Source organism: Botrytis byssoidea (genome assembly GCF_014898295.1).
Source record: "Botrytis byssoidea strain MUCL 94 chromosome Unknown BBYS_018, whole genome shotgun sequence".
Lineage (NCBI taxonomy): Eukaryota > Fungi > Ascomycota > Leotiomycetes > Helotiales > Sclerotiniaceae > Botrytis > Botrytis byssoidea.
The window spans coordinates 118,736-141,850 of NW_024065859.1; the positions used below are offsets into that span (position 1 = coordinate 118,736).

The 23,115-nt window shown below is 43.1% G+C and overlaps 7 protein-coding genes across 7 annotated transcripts; 5 read left to right on the top strand and 2 right to left on the bottom strand.

Annotated features, from left to right (window-relative positions):
* Positions 1 to 52: 52 nt before the first annotated feature.
* On the top strand, positions 53 to 2,077 carry EAE97_008408 (uncharacterized protein). Its single transcript, XM_038878923.1, has 2 exons — positions 53 to 663; positions 714 to 2,077. The coding sequence occupies exons 1-2, from the start codon at positions 141 to 143 to the stop codon at positions 1,739 to 1,741; spliced, it is 1,551 nt and encodes a 516-aa protein (XP_038730005.1). The 5' UTR covers positions 53 to 140; the 3' UTR covers positions 1,742 to 2,077.
* Positions 2,078 to 2,674: 597 nt separating this feature from the next.
* On the top strand, positions 2,675 to 7,877 carry EAE97_008409 (uncharacterized protein). The gene is made up of 5 exons (XM_038878924.1): positions 2,675 to 3,693; positions 3,744 to 3,841; positions 3,901 to 4,344; positions 4,394 to 7,201; positions 7,254 to 7,877. Exons 1-5 carry the CDS (start codon positions 3,000 to 3,002, stop codon positions 7,533 to 7,535), a joined length of 4,326 nt encoding a protein of 1,441 aa, XP_038730006.1. The 5' UTR covers positions 2,675 to 2,999; the 3' UTR covers positions 7,536 to 7,877.
* A 2,003-nt stretch (positions 7,878 to 9,880) lies between these two features.
* EAE97_008410 (uncharacterized protein) lies at positions 9,881 to 12,650 on the top strand (the record flags this gene model as incomplete). The annotated part of the gene is made up of 5 exons (XM_038878925.1): positions 9,881 to 11,475; positions 11,537 to 11,605; positions 11,717 to 11,767; positions 11,816 to 11,975; positions 12,027 to 12,650. 5 exons carry the CDS (start codon positions 9,881 to 9,883, stop codon positions 12,648 to 12,650), a joined length of 2,499 nt encoding a protein of 832 aa, XP_038730007.1.
* Positions 12,651 to 13,196: 546 nt separating this feature from the next.
* On the top strand, positions 13,197 to 15,389 carry EAE97_008411 (uncharacterized protein). The gene is made up of 4 exons (XM_038878926.1): positions 13,197 to 13,409; positions 14,466 to 14,572; positions 14,821 to 14,973; positions 15,074 to 15,389. Exons 1-4 carry the CDS (start codon positions 13,359 to 13,361, stop codon positions 15,123 to 15,125), a joined length of 363 nt encoding a protein of 120 aa, XP_038730008.1. The 5' UTR covers positions 13,197 to 13,358; the 3' UTR covers positions 15,126 to 15,389.
* A 1,447-nt stretch (positions 15,390 to 16,836) lies between these two features.
* Positions 16,837 to 17,658, top strand: EAE97_008412 (uncharacterized protein; the record flags this gene model as incomplete). The annotated part of the gene is made up of 3 exons (XM_038878927.1): positions 16,837 to 17,195; positions 17,393 to 17,474; positions 17,590 to 17,658. The coding sequence occupies 3 exons, from the start codon at positions 16,837 to 16,839 to the stop codon at positions 17,656 to 17,658; spliced, it is 510 nt and encodes a 169-aa protein (XP_038730009.1).
* Positions 17,659 to 18,356: 698 nt separating this feature from the next.
* Positions 18,357 to 18,605, bottom strand: EAE97_008413 (uncharacterized protein; the record flags this gene model as incomplete). Its single annotated transcript, XM_038878928.1, has 1 exon — positions 18,357 to 18,605. One exon carries the CDS (start codon positions 18,603 to 18,605, stop codon positions 18,357 to 18,359), a length of 249 nt encoding a protein of 82 aa, XP_038730010.1.
* Positions 18,606 to 21,359: 2,754 nt separating this feature from the next.
* EAE97_008414 (uncharacterized protein) lies at positions 21,360 to 22,997 on the bottom strand (the record flags this gene model as incomplete). The annotated part of the gene is made up of 3 exons (XM_038878929.1): positions 21,360 to 21,787; positions 21,852 to 22,386; positions 22,440 to 22,997. 3 exons carry the CDS (start codon positions 22,995 to 22,997, stop codon positions 21,360 to 21,362), a joined length of 1,521 nt encoding a protein of 506 aa, XP_038730011.1.
* Positions 22,998 to 23,115: the final 118 nt, after the last annotated feature.

Sequence of the window (23,115 nt, forward strand, 5' to 3'; positions counted from 1 at the left end):
CGACGCGGTTTCTTCAATTGAGAGAGACGCGTTAATTGAAATGACTTCATGAATTAAATTGACCCTGCATTATTTGGTAAACCCTTTCATTTTGCCATTGATTCTTCTCAGACCAACAATCCACAAGGAAAATCCCCAAAATGGCTCCAAACAAAAAGGAAAAGCCAGAGATGAGTGCCTTCGAGCGCCGAAGACTCGAAAATATTGCGGCAAATCAAGCAATGTTAAAAGACCTTAGTACAACAGCACAGAAAATCGTCCCAAAACCGCCACCAAAACCAAAATCAGCAACCCCTAGAAAGAGAACAGCTCCCATAAAAAAAGAAGCCCCTAGACCAACCCGTACAAGTTCACGTCTGGCTGGTATTGAAGCTGATAGTGAGACTGCTAAGCGCAAAGCAGAGGTTGAACAAGAATTTGCGAAGGAAGTTTCACAAGCTAAGAGGCAACGAGTCGCAGGAGATATAAATGTTAATGATATTGTTGTTGAAGGAAAGAAATGGAAGCAGGAGAATGGATTTTTATCTGGAGTCATGCGTGGCGCTCAGCCGAATTTGAGAACCTTTACCGAAGATGATATCAAAGAGACAACAGATGAAGGGTTGAAGGTTTTGAGGGAGAAGATGAGCGGGTTACAACTATATGAACCTTATGACCCCAATCGTAAGAATTGGTTCTTTCAAGGAATCTTCTAGTGCTAACTCAATCCCCAGAAATTAAAATCACCCCCGAAAGAATATACGCTCTAGGGTTTCATCCAACGGTAGATAAGCCTTTAATATTTGCTGGAGATAAACTAGGGAACGTTGGATTGTTCGACGCTTCACAAGAAGGTCCGGGAGTGAAAACAGAAGACGATGACGAGGAAGAGGACACAGAGCCAGCCATTACTGCCTTCAAGATACACTCTAGGTCAATCTCTTCTTTCGTGTTTGGCGCAGACGGAAATTCGCTATATTCGGCTTCATATGATTCTTCAGTGCGAAAACTAGACCTACAGAAAGGGGTCGCTGTTGAGGCTTTCGCCCCAGATTCTCTGGATGAAGATATCCCTATATCTAGCATCGCAATACCATCCAACGATCCGAATCTATTGTGCTTTTCTACTCTGGACGGTCGATTTGGACGACATGATATGCGGACTCCATCCAAAAGTGAAATCTGGTACCTTTCCGATAAAAAGATAGGCGGATTTTCTTTACATCCATTGCATCCTCATTTTGTGGCTACGGCATCATTAGATAGAATGCTGAAAATTTGGGATTTACGGAAAATAACAGGGACAGGTGATTCAAGACACCCGGTTTTACTTGGTGAGCATGAGTCTAGGCTTTCGGTATCTCATGCTTCATGGTCCCCTGCTGGTCATGTTGCAACTTCCTCATATGATGATACTATCAAGATTCATTCGTTCCTCGATGCCGGCTCTTTCAAGGCAGCTCATTCACTCGATGATGAAGCGATGAAACCTACGACTATTATCAAACACAATAACCAAACTGGACGGTGGGTAACTATCTTAAAGCCTCATTGGCAAGAGAAACCTGAAGATGGAATTCAGAAATTTGTGATTGGCAATATGAATAGATTTTGTGATGTTTATTCAGCCAATGGAGAACAATTAGCGCAATTGGGGGGTGATGGTCTCATCACAGCAGTTCCAGCTGCTGCACAATTTCACCCTACAAAGGACTGGGTTGCAGGTGGTACGGCGTCAGGGAAACTGTGTCTTTGGATGTGATGGACGGATTTTCCGTGAGTGATAAGTTAGGTATTGTTTGAATATTGTATAGTATGATGAGTATCTTGAGGGTTCAACGATGAATTTATATTGAGCGTTATTAAAGCGAAGTTATAGAAGAATTTAATGAAGCAACCGATCCATTCGTCCTTAACGAAATGAATACCCACCTGGTATGATACCTTGGGCGATTTATTGTATGATAATTTGTTATTCTTCTAGATTTAATAATGGGTGATAACCTACCTTATTTGTATGTTCTTTTATAGGGGCAAGCCCCCAAACCCCCGTCCTCGCTGCGCTCGATTAGAGTTGTCTGAGATATGTAGTCGTAAGCAACTACCTATTTTCTTAATAAATAAATAGATGGATGGATGGGATGGCTCTGAGTACATTTCCTGATAATGCCTATCTAGTACCTACTAGGTATTTATCGTACCTACCTATTTATGAAGTAATCAAGACAAAGGGAACGAACTTAGATACATATGATATATCATTATGATGCTCAATAAAACAGCCAATATTACAATCATTTTCACACCTAGATGGACTGTCTCGACTGTTTCCCCAGCTCTTTCGATTGTGACTTACTGTATTATGTTGTCATATTACCCACTTAAAGAGAGTCAGATCGTCGCATTGTGATCTACTCGATACGATAATGGATAGATAGGATAGGCCCACCAGTCAAAGATAGAGATACCCAGGGGCCAGTAGGTACTTTGGTAGGCTCGTAGGTAACCTTGGTAACCTTAATCTATTCCCCCACAACAAGACACACCACACCACACCACCGAAGAAACCGAGCTCGCTCAACAATGCCATGCTGTGAGATCCCTCGTCCTCACTAGCTAGTTACATAGTACTTACTTACTACTTAGTACCTCATTTAATTCCTTCCTTCCTTCCTTCCTTCATCACATACACTCACTCACTGCCATCGTATCAAATCCTCAAACAACTCGTGATTCATTATCCACCTTTGAATTGTCTCTCTGCCTACTAATAGATCCCTTACTAACCATACTGAGTCCAAGAAGACCTGATGATCAACTTTATTTAATTACATGTGATTCAATCTCAAATCGCCTATCAGTCAACTTTTAAGGTATAGCTTACTCTGAAGGAGCCTAAGCCACCCTTATCGATACCGCCTGGGATCTTAACGTCGTTGGATTCTTGACAATTGGTATAAACATCAAAACAACTCGAGTGGTTTGGTTTTCTATACCAACGTCGAAAAGTTATTGCCAAAATGGCTCCGGAAGATGAGTTAAAGAAGAGGGTCGCTAGAAAGTTGACGAAGAGAAGGAACGAAGGCCACCAAGCAACTATGGAACTCCCTGAGCGCTTTCAAGACGGCGACGATGCGGATGAAGATTATACTGCCCCTAATGCCATGAATCAATCTGTCTTTGGTATGATTACCGCGGCTGTTGGCCCAAAAGTTGATTTCAATGCCAGATTTGATGCGCAATCCAGCGACGAAGAAGATGATTCGAGGAAGCCAACACGACAGAGTTCCGAGTCGCACATAAATCATGACACCATAGATCAAAAGGGTGGGAAATCGGAAAGGCATAGGAGGAAATTCTCAGAGAGCAAGTTGATTCGATCATTCTCGCGACTAGGTTCCAAGTCCAAGTCTAAATCATCAAGCGCCGTCGGTCAAGGTAGCCGTAGCCGTACGCCGTCACCAGTACGCGATTCTCCTCAAGAATCAACCGCATCTGATATAAAATCTCCACAATTTCAACCAAGAGACGCACCGGTTATGAGTCGAATGTTGGATGCCCAAGCGAAATTAGCTTTGCGACCCAGTTTCGACATGCCTCGAACTTCGAAAGACCTTACAGAGATTGATGAAGATGAGGAAACGCCATCGACAAGTTTAGCAAAGAAGCTGAGGGAGATCTACAAGTTCGAAACTCCCGAAGAAGTAATAGAGGGTAATTGCTTTACTTTCCCGTATTATGCAAGCAAATACTAATTATTATAGAATATCCTTGCTGGCTAATGAAAAGTGTATTGGTCCAAGGTTATATGTACATCACATCTAAGCACATCTGCTTCTATGCCTACCTACCAAAGAAATCCGTATGTTGTCGATTTTATGTCTTGTGGATTGCCTTCTTAATTCGCTAACGTTCTTTTAGCATGAAGTTGTCAAATCAGGATATCTATCGAAATCGGGCCAACACAATCCAAAGTACAATAGATATTGGTTCCGGTTGAAGGGCGATGTTCTCTCATACTACACCAACTCAGCCGATTTATATTTTCCAAGAGGCAACATTGACTTGAGATATGGGATTTCCGCAAGTATTACGGAGAAGGGGAAAGGGAAAGACTCGACACATTTCACCGTCGAGACACATCAAAGAAAATATCACTTCAATGCCGATAGTGCCCCTTCTGCTAAGGAATGGGTGAAAGCCTTACAGAAGATAATATTCCGGTCTCACAACGATGGCGATAGTGTCAAGATCTCTTTACCCATTGAGAATATTATCGATATCGAGGACAGTCAAATCGTCGATTTTGCCGACACCTGCAAGATACGCGTCATCGACAACGATGAGAGTTTTGCGATCGATGAGGTTAGTCATCCAGAATCCAAGTCAGTAAAACGCTAACCGCCTTGTCTAGTATTTCTTCTCATTCTTCACCAACGGCCAGGAAGCTTTGAATGTACTAAAAATCCTCGTCGAAGATACAACTGCGCAGAAATTGGCACAAGACCTTTTGTCACCATCAACAGTGGATGATAGCCATAATAGCTCCAAGTGTACGTCGATCCACATGAGCCACACTAAAAAACCTCAAGTTCCTCCTATTCAAACCACGGCACCAGCTTTAGAAGAGAGTGTCCGAGCAACCTTATCGCCGTTACTTTCTCCGGGACCCGGTAGTCCTCGTGCTAGCACAGATATGAGTCGTTCAAGCTCGGATGCATTTCGTAGGAGCATAGATCTTAACAAGCACGGTCGACGTAGCATAGACATGAACCGATTTCAGACGAAAAGCCGCAGGAGCACCAGTGCGAATAGCATCAGCACGAGACGTAGCCTTAGTACTAATCGCTTGAGTCGAGAGAAGGGTACATCTAAAGAAGGTTCTTCTGATTCATATGTCCATTCTCTGGATGAACCGGGGTCATATGAAGCTTTGCCATCAACAGGCGATGAAAATCAAGCGTCTGCTAGTCAGATACTTCGAGGCAGCGATGTATTTTTATCACCTACTATACAACGCTCGCCTTCATCGCGACGGGGCAACAATAAGGATGATTTTCAGAGTCCAGAATCTCGTCCTCTCACCTCTCCAAGAAGATCCGCCGATGTTTCTCCAACACGAACTTACCGACCCGAGAAACCCAAACATGCTGCTACCACAGGTTCCATGGGGGACTCAGACGCCAGGCAAGGAGCAATATCATCTGGCCCTTCATTACAAAGCATTGTAAAAGCTGGATCATATCCTTTGCAACGAGCTGCAGGTTTCGCCGGCTATCTTAATAGACACTCGAAGAAGATGAGCTCGTTGCTGGCAACTGAGTCTATGGGCTATGTGGAAAAGGTCTCAGGCATGTGGAAAGGGGGCAAGATGCACTATGAAGAATCCCATGGAATGCCACGTGATGACGAAATGTCTAACATGAAAAACGATGATGATAACCGCGATGGTGTTACACACGCAGAGCGATTTCGCCAACACTTTGCCTTGCCTCCCGACGAGAAACTCCATGCCGCATACTTTTGCTCTTGGCAACGCCTAGCCTTTCTATATGGCAAGATTTACCTTAGTGATAGATCTTTCTGTTATCGAAGTCTGATACCAACCGTAAAGACCAAAATCATCATTCCTTTGAAAGACATCGAAAACGTCGAAAAGGAGACATCATCTAGATTTGGATACTCGGGACTTGTAGTCACTATCCGAGGACATGCGGAGATATTCTTCGAATTCGCTTTAGCTGAGGATCGAGATGACTGCTTGGTAACTCTTTTGCAGAATATAGAGACAATTAAGTATATGGACGAGTCTGGACTCTTGACCATGGAGGAGCGCGAAAATGCAGAGGTGGCTAGTGCTGAAAATCAAGCTTTAATTCAGGCACGGCATGTGCTTCATTCTGAAAATGATATCAGCGATATCGGTACTCCCAAGGGAGGCGATACTGGATCACCACCAATATTGTTCGACGATCCGAGAGCTTCGATATTGAATTTCAAACCGACAGAGTCGCTGCGTATCACTTGCTTGACCATTGGCTCTCGTGGTGATGTTCAGCCTTACATTGCTCTATGTAAGGGTTTGATGGCGGAAGGTCATAAGACGAAGATAGCCACTCACTTAGAGTTCAAAGACTGGGTTGAGTCGCACAATATTGAATTTGCGCCAGTTGATGGTGATCCGGCCGAGTTGATGCGGATTTGTGTCGATAACGGAATGTTCACGGTCTCATTCTTGAAAGAAGCATCTTCAAAATTTCGGGGTTGGATAGATGATTTACTCAGCTCATCGTGGAAGGCCTGCCAGAATTCTGATGTCTTGATTGAAAGCCCCAGTGCAATGGGTGGAATTCACATTGCGGAAGCTCTTCGAATTCCATATTTCCGAGCTTTCACCATGCCATGGACAAGAACAAGAGCTTATCCTCACGCATTCGCTGTTCCTGAGCACAAATACGGTGGCGCTTATAACTACTTGTCATACATTTTGTTTGATAAGGTCTTTTGGACTGCCATTTCTGGACAGGTGAATCGTTGGAGACACAAAGAGCTAGGTTTGCAAGCCACGAATTTGGAGAAGATGCAACCCAACAAGGTTCCATTCTTGTACAATTTTAGCCCTTCCGTTGTGGTACCACCTCTTGATTATAGCGATTGGATCAGAGTCACTGGCTACTGGTTTTTGAATGAAAGTTCGAATTATACGCCACCCAAAGATCTTACAGATTTCATCGCTAAGGCCCGCGCAGATGGCAAACGATTAGTATATGTTGGGTTTGGATCAATTGTTGTGCCAGATTCTGCAGCTTTGACTAGAATAGTGAGGGATTCTATCATTAAGGCCGATGTAAGATGCATTCTATCAAAGGGATGGTCAGATCGTTTGGATAAGAAAGGTGCCAACGATATTGAGGTACCACTCCCACCCGAGATATTCAAAATTAAATCAGCACCACACGACTGGCTCTTCTCCCAGATTGATGCGGCAGCCCATCATGGAGGTGCCGGTACTACGGGAGCTAGTTTACGAGCCGGTATTCCGACGATCATTAAGCCTTTCTTCGGAGATCAATTTTTCTTTGGTCAGCGTGTTGAAGATCTAGGCGTGGGTATTCTGTTGAAGAAGCTTAACGAAAGTCTTTTTTCCAAAGCTCTTTGGGAGGCAGCGCACAGTAAGAGAATGATTACAAAAGCCAAAGCACTGGGCGAACAGATTAGAAGTGTATGTTATAATTCGTGTACAAGAATAGCAATCAGTACTAACAACTTATCAGGAAAACGGCGTCGACACTGCTATTCAGTGTATCTACCGAGATATGGAGTACGCAAAATCACTTATCAAGCTCAAGGATGGAAAGTCAGATGATGATGCCTTGGAAGATTCGGAAGAGAGTTGGACATTCATAGGGGATGATACCGACCCGGAATCAATGAAACGAATTCATGATTGGGATACAATGGCGCGCTCGGGAACTTTGAGCGACAGGAACGCGATGACTTGGTCGGGCTCGGATTTGGCATCTAGGGCGTTATCACCGGCCAGAAAGGCGGCTTGAAATTTCTTTCCAAGGGTATACATAGCGTTAAGCGGGTCAATGGGTTGGATCGGAAGGCATGGAATTGGGCTAGGTATGTAATGTTTTAAGTGAGCAAGGTGTTGGAGGCTAGCTGAGAGGGTTTACGACAGTCTGCATATACGATGACTATGAGATAATGAAGTTTGTGTTAGTGACGGGAATAGGAATGGGATATAATCTACTTAATTTGTATTTAGCAGAGGAAAGTGCAAGATGAAGTGAGGAGGTTTGATTTTACATGAATATAGATAATAGACTACAATCAATGAACGAAGGAAAATATAATTATGTCCTATATAGATATGATTAACTTTTCATTCGTTTGATCTCCAGATAGGGGAGAAAGCCGGGCCCAATTTGCGGTAAAGGAGGGCCACTTTGATAGACTCCCAGTGAGCCGCAAATCGAAGCGTGCTAAAATAGCTCGTAGGCGGATGTTACGGAAGAGCTAATATTTCCGTAAGTCTAGAAGCTCTAAGTAGGTAACTCTTCGCCGAGGTATCTCTTCTTTGATGAAGAAAGAATGAGGTAATACTAAGTGAAGAGGTAAAAGAGCAGAGAAATAAAGAACTAACTAAAAGCATTTTAGACATTCAAAGAATATACACATTTCATCGCATGGCTGTCAATTAAGGCTTGGACAGGGATGAGATGCTCGATAAGCTGCAAACGGTTATATTCTGTAATGATTGGATGATTGGATGATTGGATGGATGGATAGATGAATGGATGGATGGCCTTATTATTGTACCACCTCCGTTGTTCGTTTGGATGTAACGGGTTTTGTGTAATGGTGGACGGGTGTTGAGGTGTGTTTGCTAGGACTAGGTATCAGGTTGTGAGTGGAGTGACTGTAGGTGTTGTACGAGAAGGCTGTAGGTATACGGTGAGTAATAGAGGGAGATGATTCATACTTATTATCTAGTATCTACAATGTATATCTGCCTATTAGGCATCTATATAAATTTCTACGCCTTTCGAATATATATAGTTAGATATATATACCCTCGAGGTTTCCATATCAATCTTCACATTCACTTCACTACATTCAAAACTCCCGACCTAGTACCTACCAGTACCTGTTTAGACCATGGTCACGAGATCTGGTCTTATTTGATCCACCTATCGTAGTAGGTAAGTGAATGAAAGAAAATATGGAGTTGTGATGAATGATGATGATATTTCGATGATGTTCATATGTTCATATGTTCATAGTCTCCTCATTCTTTTACTCATCCATGCAATCTTGATAGTAGCATCTTTTGATCCCGCTTCATGAACCAATCATTGTTCAGTCACTCATAGAATAGACATCAAGAGCAAGGAACAAGCTGATCACACATATAAAAAGTCCCCCCCTTCTCCTCCTTTGTCCAAAAATTCACTTGTTTGGGTGTGTATCTTAACTTTAGCGGTAAAAAGTTATCTTGCCTGTTCTTCCACCTATCTACACAGCCTCCTTGTGTTCTTTTCCTTCAAATTCGACATTTATTTATTGTTTATGCCTTATTGCCTTATTGCCTTATTATTTTAACTCAGCAAGGTGTACCTACTTCCGTTCACACAACTGCACACCCTTTATAAGCTTCCCTAACTCCACAGTAGTCGCGTTCGTGCGATCGATGTGAACATATAAAGTCAACAAACGATTCAACTTCAGAGCTCCAAAATCTACAATACCGCTTACTTTGCAATACTTTAAATCCCATTTTCGCAATCGCAACAACTTCACATCGTTTCGCACATTATCAGAAAGCTTCACACTGACAGAAACGCAATTCAAATTAAATCCCCAAGAATTCCTAATTGAAAAAAAAAAGGTATACATTTAAAGATCGCAAGATCAAGAAACCCATCATTCATCCCCGCCCATTTTGGTGGTTACCTCAACCTTCTTTGTGGCTTACAAGCTTAAATAAGGAAGAAGTGGTGTACATGGAATCTTACAATGCTGAACAACTTCACGCGATATTTATGAGAGCTTTCAAGGAGCTTAAATTGAATTCGTAGGTCTTTCAACAGCTTGTAGATATCTATTGTATCTATCCTTGAAGCTTGCTTTAAGCTTCTGCGAATCGTCCTGGAATTGTATTGCGCTTTGCGACGGCCTTTCACTAAGGTGCTGTGGCTTGCTTCTTGTCATATGCGATTTGCGATATGCGATTCAACTTCTCCCCGACCTTTCTTTCATCTGCGCGCGCATTCTACTTCCTTACCATTTTAAACTCACTTACTGACGATTCATCTTTCAACAAATAGAACCGACCCCCCCGGGATCGCATGATCACAAATCCAACGACAGCTTTGCGAAGGAGGATATCAAAATGGGAAAGACATTAACCTTGGGTCCGAATTTGAGGTACCCAATTACAATCACCAAGTTATACAAGAAACATGGCGATCAGATTTCGAAACGGGACTCACTCCTCGAATACAAATATCATTGGAAGCTAATGGTTGGCGATCCATTGGGCGAGCAATGGGAAGAAGAACAAACATCGTATGGAACATGGGATAGTCCTTCTGACGGGACTATCGAGAAATGGTTGGTCAAAGAAAGCATGACCATTGAGAGCGATGGACCTGTTGTCGATGTTGAAGAAAGTTGTTCGCATGCTGTCCAGTATGCGGGACTCTGTGGGATGTGTGGAAAAGATATGACCGAGGTCTCTTGGGCCACCAGTACGCTCGATACAGACCGAGCTAGAATCAATATGATCCACGACCAAACACACCTCACAGTTAGTCTTGACGAGGCTTCGAAGGCGGAAGAAGAATTGCAACGACGGCTACTTAAGAATCGAAAACTTTCGTTGGTGGTGGATCTGGATCAGACCATTATCCATGCTTGTATTGAACCTACTGTTGGAGAATGGCAACGCGATGTCAATTCACCAAATTACGAGGCCGTCAAAGATGTGCGATCCTTCCAACTCAATGATGATGGTCCTCGCGGTCTCGCATCCGGTTGTTGGTATTACATTAAAATGCGCCCTGGCCTTGCGGAGTTTCTCGCAAAAGTCTCCGAAATGTATGAGCTACATGTTTATACTATGGGTACTCGAGCATATGCATTAAATATTGCAAAAATCGTCGACCCTGGAAAGAAATTATTTGGTGATCGTATCATCAGTCGAGACGAGAACGGCAACGTCACGGCAAAGAGTCTGGCTAGATTGTTCCCTCAGAGCACGCATATGGTGGCAATTATTGATGACCGCGCAGATGTTTGGCCAATGAATCGTCCTAATCTTATTAAGGTTGTTCCTTATGATTTCTTTACTGGTATCGGGGATATTAACTCGAGTTTCCTACCGAAAAGAGAGGAGCTTCCTAAAATATCCACACCCAAAAAGAAGCATCACTCAAAGCCGGAGACCGGCACACTTGAGACGATCGAAACACCTATTGGAGAAGTTGCAACGCCTACAGAACCTGAAGCAGGCGAAACCAAATCTGCCGAAGAAGCCAAGAAGGAACCAGCAACTGAGAAACCAATTCTACCGAAACTCAACACGATAGACGATGACGCTTCATTACTTGAACAAGCAGCGGAGCAAGAGAAATTTTTGGAGCAACAATTAAGAGACCGACCACTACTTCATAAACAGGAAGAACTTGACGAAGCCGACAAAAAACAGGAAGAAGCAGAAAAGGCGGTCGAGGATGGCACGGTTGAACATCACACGCATCGACACAGTGTTCTTAAGGATGACGACGTCGAACTAACTTATCTTCAACAACATCTTACGGATTTGCACAGAGCTTTCTATGAAGAATATGATAAAGCTTTGGTCAATGTTCCAGGTGGACGAGTTGCACAACTAAAACCTGGTCATCAAAGAAAGGTCAACGTCAAAAGTGAAGCTGCCGACCTCAAAGTGGTACCTAATATTGCAGTTGTGATGCCGCGTCTCAAGTATGGATTCCCATCCCCAAAAGCGATGCCACGCAAGACGGATTTGCTAACAAATATTTAGGTCTCAAGTCTTAGATGGATGTGTGATTGTAATGTCGGGTTTAGTTCCTTTGGGAGTCGACCTTATGAGGTTAGTTGATACCACCTATGATTCTATTTCACAAGAAACTTTATCGTGTATATTCTCTAGCGTGTGGGGTTTGGAAACGGCTAGGGGAAAATCCATGCTAACCGAACTCAGATCTGAAATTGCTCAGCAGATAGAAAGCTTTGGTGGCAAAATTCATAAGAAGTATGTACTATCATGACGTTTTGAAGATGAGTCACTAATATGTTACAGGGTTTCGAAGAGAGTCACTCATGTCGTTGCCTCGTCACAGAAAACCCGTACACAAAAAGTTCGAGAAGCGGCAAAATATCCTCACATCAAGATAGTCACACAACAATGGTTGACTCAGTCGATGAGCAAGTGGAAGAAGGAAGATGAATTAGAGTATCTGGTAGGTTGAACTCCATTATTTTCTCATGGGCAATATTAATATATCCATTAGGTGGAAATAAATCCAGCTGATAGGAGACAAAGTGGCGATTTGACTAATGTTCCATCTCCTGGTGAAGATAGTGAGGAATCTTCAGACTACACCGAGAGTGAAGATTTTGAAGATGACGACACAAGATCTGAGCTAGATGGAGAAGGTGTGATGCCCGATGAACCACGAGGTGACATCTCTCCAACGACGGATCTCAATTGGTCATCAATAGATGACGAATTGGCCGAATTCATGGGTGATGATGAATCCGGTACAGAAAGCGACACAAGTTTCACCAGTAATAACAGTAACAACAGTCGAACATCGCGTACAAGTTCAAGAAGAGGACATAAACGAAGATTCGACGATGCGACGGATGAAGATGAAAGTGAAGAAGAAAGCACTATGGCAAAAAAGCAGCGAGTAGCTAATTCAAGAACAACGGGCCTGAAAACTGTAAAAACGCCAAATAGTACAACGGAATCGAGTCTTCTTACCCCGGGGGTTACGGGTGATGAAAATGACGAGGTTAATCAAGTTATGACGGAGGAAAGTGATCATAGTTTCGAAGATGATCTGGAAGCCGAAATGCAGGCTGCTTTTGACCTGGAACTGGAGGAAGAAGCGGCTGCTGCCGCCGGTTGATTTTGCTATTTGCATTGCATTGCACCTAGGTCGAACTTTATCAAGAGTCCTTGCTGTTTGGCATGAGGGGAGGAATTGCACATGACGAGAAAACGAGAACTCTTGTGTCAGCCATCATATCATTTTGAAGCGTGGTTTATTATTGATTTTAAGGTGTTTTGTGGATGGAATTTGGGAGACTGGGTGAATAGGAATGGCATGGTTGGGAATCGGGGTTGGGAGATTTGGAATTGGGATGGAAGTTTGGCGGGAAGGGAAGGGATGGGATTGGTTTTGTGCATTAGTTGGGCGTTATACGAAGATTGAAGAATTATCGAGTCTATGATTGAGATTGAAATGAGTTTTATGATGAGATGATTACGAGAGATTTGCATTTGAGGACGTTAATAAGGATTAATGTATTATATGTACTTGAGCATAGTAAAACCTCGATGTTTATTGGTTACGAACGCTCAGACCAAGTCAATTGTGCGGGTGTGGATCTCGGGAGGGCTACAAAATTTAGGCCTTGACTTAAAGGCATGAATAAATTAGAGCTTGATTGAGCGATAACATTCAATCTCGAAAGCATACCACACCACATTGAACATTGCAGACAACTCAATTACGCCATATCCTGTATCCTATCTTGTGACGTCGCGACAAAGGGATAGAAGAAAGAAGATCGAGAAAAGATAAAATAATTTGAGGGAAGAGAAATCAGCAAACATGCCTCAGGATATGCCGCCAAAGGGCGGGTACGAAGCCGTGCAGTATAAGGTGTGTGGTGGGATTTCCTTTTTCGTTTCTTTTGTTTCTGCGGAGGAGGAGAAGAGGACTGGAATGGGAGGTTTGGGGATTGAGGATTGAGGAAAGGAGGGGAGAGGGGAGAGGGGAGAGGGGATGGGGCATTGAGAAGCGGGGGAGACGGGAGATGGGAGAAGTATGAATTGCAATGGATGAATGATATGCCCGGAGGAGAAGCAGGAATAGGAGATGGGATTGCTTAGCTGCAAGAGGGAAGGAGGGAGGGATTGGATTGAGACGAGTACGACTATGAATACGATGAGGATGAGGACGAAACGAAAACAAAAATAAAGACGAAAACGAAGAAGATTACTGCCGGGACTGCGACTGCTATGTATTGAGATATCGTGAGGGAGAGTGCGGAATGAACTTTGGATGGTTGTGTGCCGGCATGTGCCGCGTGTTTGATGGTTGATATTGGGGGCTTATGTTGATCATCGGGACTGGGGAGTCAGAGCTGGAGTTTGGGCAATGATGATTGGAGAGATTGAATGGTACGGTTTGGGATGGAGGTGGTTAAGAAATGATTGCAGATGGAGGATGTGCGGTGCGGTGCGATGGAGGGGTTAGTGTGATGGGTTCGTGAAATTAGGAGATTGGAGGTAATGGAGGGGTAGAGAATTGATGTTCGATGTCTGCCAATGAGAATGAGGTGCTGCGAGTGGTGCATAGGGAGGGAGGAAGAGTGGTGAATGAAGTGGTGGTTTGATGGGATGGACTAGACCAAATCGTCGGCCTCCACGGCAGTGGCCCCCGGAGGGCTAGCGGAGCGTCATTCACCATGAGACCGCGAGATTTTCCAAACATCGATATACGACGATTGATCTCCATACGCATGTTACGACATTCCTTTATCCTCATCCTCATCCTTATTTTCCACCTTCCACGAGTCCGACGTAGATAGTCAGATGTTTATATAGTCAGATGAACAGAGGGGCGGAAGGGTAGAGATTGTGGGGTGGGAAAGAGGAAGAAAAGCACTCAGAGTTCAAAGAAAGAAAGCTAATATCTTTTGTTTGAAAATTATAGAGAAATCTTCCAGCACGCGGTTTCAGACCCTCGGTTATGCTTTTGGCCATGGCTGGAGTTATGACATATGGATTCTGGAAAGTAGGAAAGGGTATTCGGGAACAGAAGTATGTATTCCTTTCTTTCTTTTGTTTTGGGGTTTTGAGGATTGAGGGGGGATTTGTGTGTATGAGTATTCGATGGAAGGTTTCACTCCTGAGGGTTTTGATGAAATCCACGATATATCTTGGATGATTCCGAAATAAAGTCCGGAGAGCTTGGATATGACGTTGAATTATAAATTCAAATAACAGGACGCCTTTTTTTCCCTCGTCAGACGATTCAAATGAATGATCCACTAACAAATATTAAACAGTGAGCTTGCCCGTGAAAAAATGTGGTCTAGAATCCATTTGATCCCACTTTTGACAGCAGAAACCGATCGTGACCTTGTCAGAAGACATTGGGCTGATTTGAAGAGAGAAAAGGAATTGTTGGGTAGTGAGACTAGTCCATATAACAGTGACAGGTATGTTGTTTTCATTATCTATCTGGGAAGAGTGTTAGGAATGGAAAGGAATGGAGAAGGAGGGTGTTAAGAAGATGATGCTGATATTTCGGCATTATAGATACGTCAGACCTACATACGCAGTTACTCCTATTCAAGTCACCAAGGATTAAATTGGTGCAAGGAATGTTTGGGATGTTGAGATCTTGGAGGAGAGCAATTTTTGTGAGTGCGGTGGGCTGAGATGGACTGAGCTGAGCTATTGTTCCAGTCTCTGTTCGGTCTTCAGTCTACGGTAAAGTTTGAGCGAATGGGATGCATTAGGATGATGCGAATGGGGGATGTAGATAGGTGATTCATTGAAATAAGCGTAGTAGATGGAAGGAGCGGCAGAGAGGAGTAAAATGAAAATGAAATTCGAAAGTAAAACGAAAAATATATCGACCATTTTTCTGGGTTGTTGATTGCTGTTGGTAAGTGTGAAGTCTGAAAAGTTGGAGAAGGGGAGAGTCTGGAAAGTTCCTGGATCATGATGAGTGGGTCTGAAATTTAGATTGTATTGTATAATCTGAGAGCTCTGGAGAGAGTTCAAGAAATGGGAACGGATGAGCTAAAATGGCATCTGAAGGGATAGAGGGGAAGTGGAATGTAGAGATTCTGTGTTGAATTGAAGGTTTGAGATTGGGTTATGGGGTTGTTTGATTGATATTGGGTTTAGTGCCGACTGGGTCTTGGGGGAGGAAGAGGGGAAGTGGGAGAGGGGGAGGGGGAGGGAGAGGGAGAGGAAGTGGGAGAGAGTGAGTGAGAGGAAGTGGGAGAGGAAGTGGGAGAGGAAGGATAAAGAGTGGTGTGCTGTTTTTAGGGGTTGATTGGGTTGGATTGGGGAACAAGTTTGTGAGGCAAGCTTCCAAGGTTGGTGTTGTATGTGGAGGAGAGGTGAGGGATGGGATGTGAGTGATGAGATGAGATGAGATAGAGTGAGATTTACAGCTGTTACTTGCGGAGAGGTGAGGTGGGATGGGAAATAGGTTAGATGGTAGGAGAAAAGAAGGGGAGGGCAGTTGGAAGTGAAGGAGGAAAGCGATACGATGGCATGCCCCCGAGTCTTTTGAGAACTTGTTAAGCTATCCATAAAGTTGTTAAGTTATCAAGCTATGTAGACCTGAAGAATCTTTACATGATATAATTCACCATCTAGATGGTCCCTTCTCCTTCCTATCTTTCGTGACGGTGCTATAAAAGTATGAGGAATGGGGAAGGACGCGTGAAAGGAATTCGCTTCTCGAATACCTTTTGTACTTGTAGAATCTTTAACCTCTCGAGAATGATGCCTCTTTGTGGGTGGGCTGGATGGAGTTGTTATCTATCGACAGGCTGGTGGTAAGTTCGAATATTAGTGAGATTTCGAGTTTTGGTTGATTATGCTAGAGTTTCAACCCAACCCAGTATAGAAACTAGATACTAGGTATATCCATACTCGTAGGTGTGATCGAATTAGAGGGGTAGCGGGGTTTCTTTTTGTATCTGGGATCAAGTTTGAAAGTTCGAAATGTTACGGAGAGATCTGAAGTACCATGCATTTAAAACCAGAATTATGAATTAGAAATATCTGTATGAATTAGACACTTTTGATTTTAATACACACATTCTACTCGTATCACAATTGTGTATCTATTGACGTGAATTAAAAGTTAGGTAATAGAGCGGGGGAAGCTTAAACACCTTCCCTTTATCGTTATCATTACATATCGCGAAATGACCTCACCTCACAATCTATATCTATATCTATCTCTACTCACAACTCGACCTTCGCTTCAACGTATTCACATCCCCTTTCCTTCCAAACCTCACACAGCAAAAAACACATAAACAAAAACTCACAAAATGGCCTTCCCCGAACCAAAACTACTCCGCGGCAACGACCCATCCGACATATCCTTCGCCAGCGAAACCTACTCCCTCAGCAGCGAACAAATCCACACGCTCCAATCGCGCAGCGCATCCGCCAAATCGACCGCCTACTGCCCGTACTCGAATTTCCGCGTCGGGTCTACGATTCTCACCCACGATGGAAAATATATCGATGGCGCGAATGTGGAAAATGCAGCGTATCCGGTGGGAACCTGTGCGGAGAGAGTGGCGTTTGGGAAGGCGGTTACGGAGGGGCAGAGAGGGTTTAGGGCGATTGGCGTCGCGACCGATATTAGTCCGCCGGCGAGTCCGTGTGGAATGTGTAGACAGTTGTGAGTGTGGTTTTTTTTGGGTTTTTGGGTTTGGGTTTGCGTGCTGGGAGGTGTGGATATGGATGGGGGTTGGGAAATGGGAGGAATATAGGAGGGGATGAAGGGAGCTCAGAGCTCAGAGCTGGGATTTCTGAATTACGGGCTTGATGAAAGATACGGGGTTAAGAGAAACTGCTAATGTTTGTGGATAAATACAGTATCCGTGAATTCTGCGAGCTGGATATGCCAATCTTTATGTTTGACAAGAATGGGGATTTTATGGTTGCGAGGTTAGGAGAGGTATGTGCTACGTTTCTTTTTCGGACTTACTCCCTCCTAGTACACGCTTTTACTTGGGATTCTGTCTGTGGCCTAGAGGTTTGTTTGATATACTAATGTGATATGGCACATCTAGCTCCTACCATTATCTTTTGGACCAGAAGCACTACCACCGAGGGAAAAGCTGGCTGAGATTGAGAGGTGATATGATGAAATGGTGATGAAGGGTAGTAAGATTGAGATGTGATAAGATTGGGAGGTGCGTGCAGTAAATGCAAGTACTAGTTGTACATATACCGTGATCATAATTTTGGCTGCCAAATATTGTGATATGGCAAGGGCTTGGAAAAGGATCGGCTGGTTAGGTTGCTTCATGATATTTTGGTATCTGCGAGTATCCATTTACAAATTACTTCACCATCCCAATTGTCTTGTGTTTGACTCGAAAGTCTCCTTTTAAGCATAATGTCTTTTTGACCTTGTGCACATATTTACTTTGTTCTACTGGGGCAAGAAGTCTTGAACCGTTGATTCTAGGGTGGCTTCAAAATTTGGATATTTTGTACAAAACGCGCAAGTTCATTGAGTATCTAAGGACTTGGATTTGTCATCCAGCTTATGTGCGTTTAGAGAGCTTTCAGAGTAAAGATTTTGCAAAGTTGATTTGTTTATCAGCCTATGTTTTTCTATTTATATTGGATTGGTATTCACGTTCAGGTTCACAGTCACACTCTATAATATTTGAAAAGGCCATTATTGCTGGGTCATGTTGCTATATTCATTCAATATGCAATATAGCTAAGTAGCTGTGATGAACCATTTTTTCCAATCGTGGGTGGGTGTGATACTGCTGAGTTTTCATTCCATTAGAGGAAGCGAGAACCTGCCACCAGTAGTCTACAATTAGTTGATGTAGACAGTCTTTCCTGGCACAGCAAGGTATGACTCGATTCCTGTTCCAGCATTCTGACTTCTAGCTACTCTAACGATTTGATTGTCGGCCCTATAATTCCAGGTGTCGCTTCCCCCATTTGCTTTAAGAGAAGTCCAGAGCTCGCTTCCGCCCTTTTGAAAATCGTTCCCGTGGTATGTGACACTGACGGAAACGTCAGAGGTGGAGTTGTTGATTACGGTGATGGTATTGGCACCCATTTTTTCTATAAAGATGTTAGTACGGTTTGGTTGTCGATGTGTGGTTTATTGTAGCTTACTGGAGGCTATTTGATGATGACTGGTTTGAAATTAGTCGGGAGGTTTGATAGTTGATGGCTATATTCCAGATGTAAGCCAAGATACCTATCCAAGAAGGAGGAATATTACCTAGCAATGAAAGTTGCAAAAGATTTGTAGAATGGTGTTTGCTGTGAGGATCGTTTGAGTTTAAGAATTAGGTTCAATGCGAGGGATTCTGGAGTTTATATAGCTTCAATGGGTAGGGGAAATTGTGAAATCCCGCTTCAACAATGTACCAACTGATAGTCAACATTCCTGCTTTGTTGAGTAGATGTCAGACCACGCTATACACCACTATCAGCTAGCCAAGAAGAAACCTGCAAGTTGTAGATTGAAATTCTGCATGTGAAATGAACCCCTCAATTCAACACCAAATAATGCAAACCACCTAGTCAATCATTCTTTTACTCTAAACAATTGCAATTTTGGCATTGTGCAGTAGCACTCTCCGGAGATCATTTCTCCAATTGGCATCATTTCATCAAATGACCCACGTTCTTTCTTTAACGCATTGCGATATTAAAGCTGATGTGCAATGCTAATGATGCATGTAGCGTGATTGCCATTGTGACACTAATGCAAGTAATCGTATGCGGACCCGTCAAGAGTTTTCCCCGCACGTCGCAACTCTGGTTTAGATGGTTACGGAAGCGTTTCGGGCCTTGTCATCCTATCGATGCTTGTTTATCAAACATTATATTCTTCATCGTGGTGTGATGCTCATGACTCGCAAGTACCTGCATGCTACCCTATATATTCTGTTACGCTGCCATTGCGTCAGATACTGGCTCGTACGAATTATATCATCTCGTTAACTTTCAGCTCTTGCACAAACGCCACAGTTTATCTTCCTACTATCCCTACAGATCTCGGTAGTTGTTGGCGCCAGTTGGAGTGTGTCTCGCGCTGGATATTATCCCCTGTTTGTAACCGAGTAATTGATTGTTCCGAGATCACTACCCCTCTTTATCGGTGTCACAATCGTGTATTGTTTCTGATTTGTAAGTTACACAACGTATCACGACGTTCGTGTTTTCGATGATGATATGATAGCCATTCTTACAGGAGCTGTGTGAGCAACGAGGGAGTTGCAAATCTATTTGACAAGGTAATGGTATGAGGAAATGAATTCTTTGATATATTTTCTTGCTTTGCGGGTTGTTTCTGAATCCATTTGCTGGTACTTTTTGAAGCTGCATTGGATGTTCTATCTTGCTCATGTGATACTGGGTAGTTGGTACACTGACATTTCAATAAAGTCTCATGTATTTCGTTTCTTGATTTGACGTTCGTGCATATTTCTCGGCAAATGCGAGGACTGGCACGTAATAGGCATTATATGTGGTGTCTAGAGGTTCATAATTAAGCGGCATCTTGCAGCGATAATTAGTTTTGGGAGTAACTCCAATACCTAGGTAGCTGAGGTTATGATGTTTGGCTTGGAAGATATCAAGCATGATCTTCGGGAGATTTAGCGAAGGAAGATTTTAGACACGCAGCGTTATCATTTTTTGAAGGTGGGGGATATAGATATACACGACTTGGTATTTGGGGTGCGCTGATATGAGGATTACCGAGCCTTGTCAATTTGCTTGAGATATTACTTGCGTAAATTTCGCAATCGATATCGGAACTTGGAGGAAGGAATTAAATCATACTGCTTGCAATTGGCCTGCATTAACGATATGGATCAGGAGCGTGGAAGGATCCTAGAAGTAAATACGAAATCAAGAATGACTTGGGACAACTAAAGGGTGTTACTAATTCTTCTATTAAAGAACAGTCGTTTATGCATACTCTGTCTGCACCGATTCTGGGCTATCCTAAACGATGGATGTGGATGTGAGAAGAGGATCTCCCGGGGATCTTCGATAAAGATGTTCTGTATTCGAAGGGAAGTTGAGGAGAACGGCTTCGCTACAGATGGAATATGAGATATCTGCTTCATATCAAAGCCGCAACACACTCTAAGTATCTACTTTATGATGGATCTCCTATATCTTATTAACATTCGATGTGTCTATCACGAGTCCTGAGATCTTTGAATGGAGCGCAGCGGGTGATGAATCCAGCTGGTAAAATGAAGCTAAACACTTCAAGTCAAACTGTACAATGAAGCTAATTGCTACGCTTGCTAACCTAACGAACTTAGCTCAATGAGCCGCGCCATCAGGATAGCCGTGGCGGGGTAGTTTATCGTAACTTGAGTGGTTGATGCATCTCTCTATACCATGACGCTGAATGTGTGAAATATGGTGGGTGAAGCGGACCATGATGCTCGTCTACGAGTTTGTGTTTCGATAGTATGGTCATTTATACTGAGGAGTTTGTTCGCAGATTGGGGTAAGTAATAGCGGGAACGCTTTGGGGGTTTTCAATTGATATGTTGTATGAATGTTGATTCGGCTGACTTGAGCAGTAGGTTCGGTTCCAAATCACGTGCTCTCGTCCTCGATGCGAGCGGAGGTTTTGAGGGTAAAGTAGAAAGAAGTGAGATTGGTGATGATTATAGTGTTTCAGAGAACAATCTTTTTAGTGGAGTAAATAGGTTATTGGGGCACTTGGGAAGTATATTTGGAGTCTTCTCCTATTCTATTTATGACCCAGGATCCTTGAGGAGATAGATGGTACAAATATTCAATTTAAAAAAGTTCTACCAGTTAAAAAAATGATTCATTCTGGGATACATACAACTTTATATCCATTTACATTCTTCGCCGTCAACTTCCATTCGCCCTCCCAGTCTCTATAGTCACGACTTTCCAATCCCTTATACACCTGTGCAATCTTCGCCACGGTATACGCTGCCTTGCCCAGTACTTTCTGTTGTCCAACACAAGCCCGTAGTCCTCCACCAAATGGCATATATTCCCAAGAGGTTGGTTTGCAATTGAAGGAATCCCATCGATCTGGGTTGAAAGATTCAACATCGTTTCCGAACACTTTCTCGTCACGATGTAGAGCATACTGGTTTGTATATATCGTTGTACCTTTAGGTGCGAAGATTGGAGATTTTCCGTTTGTACCCCCTCCTCTTGGTAGTATTGTGTCGCGGAGAGCAATGTGGTTCATGATGGGGAATACAGGGTATATGCGAAGAGCTAGAGAGCCGGTTCATTAGTACATTCGTCTCACTCTTAAATTGCACAGAAAACTTTAACTTACATTCACGCAGGATGTTCTGAAGGAAAACGTAATCTAGTAGTAGATCGAATAATTGAAAAGACGCCTCGAGGTCCAAATATCGTACCTCATCTCGGAGTCTTTCATAAATGTCCGGATTGCGGGACAGAAGGAATAATGTGTTGCTGATCAAAACATACGTAGTACCTTGCGCTGCCATCATTCCCTGAATAATATTCTGACGTATCTCCATGCAATCATCAGTCTGCTTAGCGAGGCCTTCCAGAAGACTCTTTTGCAGTGGTGCATTTGAATTGTCTTTGTAGGCAGGTTCTTCCCGGGCTTTTTCTAACGCCTTATCGACTAAAACATCAATGTAATCATACACTTGCTTGTGAGCAACAGTTGTGAGTGATCTCGGGATCAGAAATTTGAGAGGACCTATCAGAAATGATACTCCCATGCCAATCATAGATGTATTGAAAGCTTTAATGAACTCTGTTGCTTTTTTTCTTTCATCTTCATTGCTGGTATCTAGGAGAATACCTATCAGAAAGTTCAAGGATGTTTCTAAGTACTAATTTCGTCAGTATCTTTTCGCTTGAAATCTTACTGAAGTGCAACATTTACGAGATTTGCTAGTAAAGGTTGCAGGTTGACAGTAGTATACCCATCATCTGGAATGTTTCGAAGGAACTGTTCAACGGCAACTCTGTATGCAGATAGATCCGAAATATTCGATTTGCTAAAAGTTGGTCGTAGAAGAGCTCTGGCTTTTTGCCATGTATCTCCATCTGTGGTGATGAATCCACGACCACAAAAAGGTCCCATGACAGATAGTCTTGAGGGCTCATAGCCCCAATCGTCATGATTCGTAGAATAGACTGCTTGAATATTTTCCTTATCTATACTTCTTAGTGAGGAAGTACCCAAGTTGATGACTTCAAATGTCTCCCCATATTTTTTGTGTAGACTTGCTGAGAAAGCGATTCTCTGATGGCGTAGAGATTGTTGTATCTCTTGAAACTTCAGATCCGTTCCAAAGATTGGATCGAGATGGGGATAAGTGAGTGGAATATCACAATTGTATTGTCGTGCGGTTTTGTTTCTCGTGACTCGTTGGTTGCTAATGGTGTACAATAAAAAAGCCGGAACCCCCACAAATATGGACAGGATGATGTGAAACATTGGAGAGAAAGTATTATCCGACCCGACGAAGATGGCGATGGTGAGGATGTCACATGATATTTATTAATTTCAGAGGAATGAAAGATAACTTCGTGTCTAGTGACTTGCAGCTTTGATT

Excerpts from the sequence above, each read along its gene's own strand:
- EAE97_008408 (XM_038878923.1), top strand. The coding sequence starts at position 141 with ATGGCTCCAAACAAAAAGGAAAAGCCAGAGATGAGTGCCTTCGAGCGC. Across the intron at positions 664-713 it reads TGAACCTTATGACCCCAATC|AAATTAAAATCACCCCCGAA; the intron begins GTAAGAATTGGT and ends CTCAATCCCCAG.
- EAE97_008409 (XM_038878924.1), top strand. The coding sequence starts at position 3,000 with ATGGCTCCGGAAGATGAGTTAAAGAAGAGGGTCGCTAGAAAGTTGACG. Across the intron at positions 3,842-3,900 it reads CCTACCTACCAAAGAAATCC|CATGAAGTTGTCAAATCAGG; the intron begins GTATGTTGTCGA and ends ACGTTCTTTTAG. Across the intron at positions 7,202-7,253 it reads TGGGCGAACAGATTAGAAGT|GAAAACGGCGTCGACACTGC; the intron begins GTATGTTATAAT and ends ACAACTTATCAG.
- EAE97_008411 (XM_038878926.1), top strand. The coding sequence starts at position 13,359 with ATGCCTCAGGATATGCCGCCAAAGGGCGGGTACGAAGCCGTGCAGTAT. Across the intron at positions 14,573-14,820 it reads AAGGGTATTCGGGAACAGAA|TGAGCTTGCCCGTGAAAAAA; the intron begins GTATGTATTCCT and ends AATATTAAACAG. Across the intron at positions 14,974-15,073 it reads AGTCCATATAACAGTGACAG|ATACGTCAGACCTACATACG; the intron begins GTATGTTGTTTT and ends TCGGCATTATAG.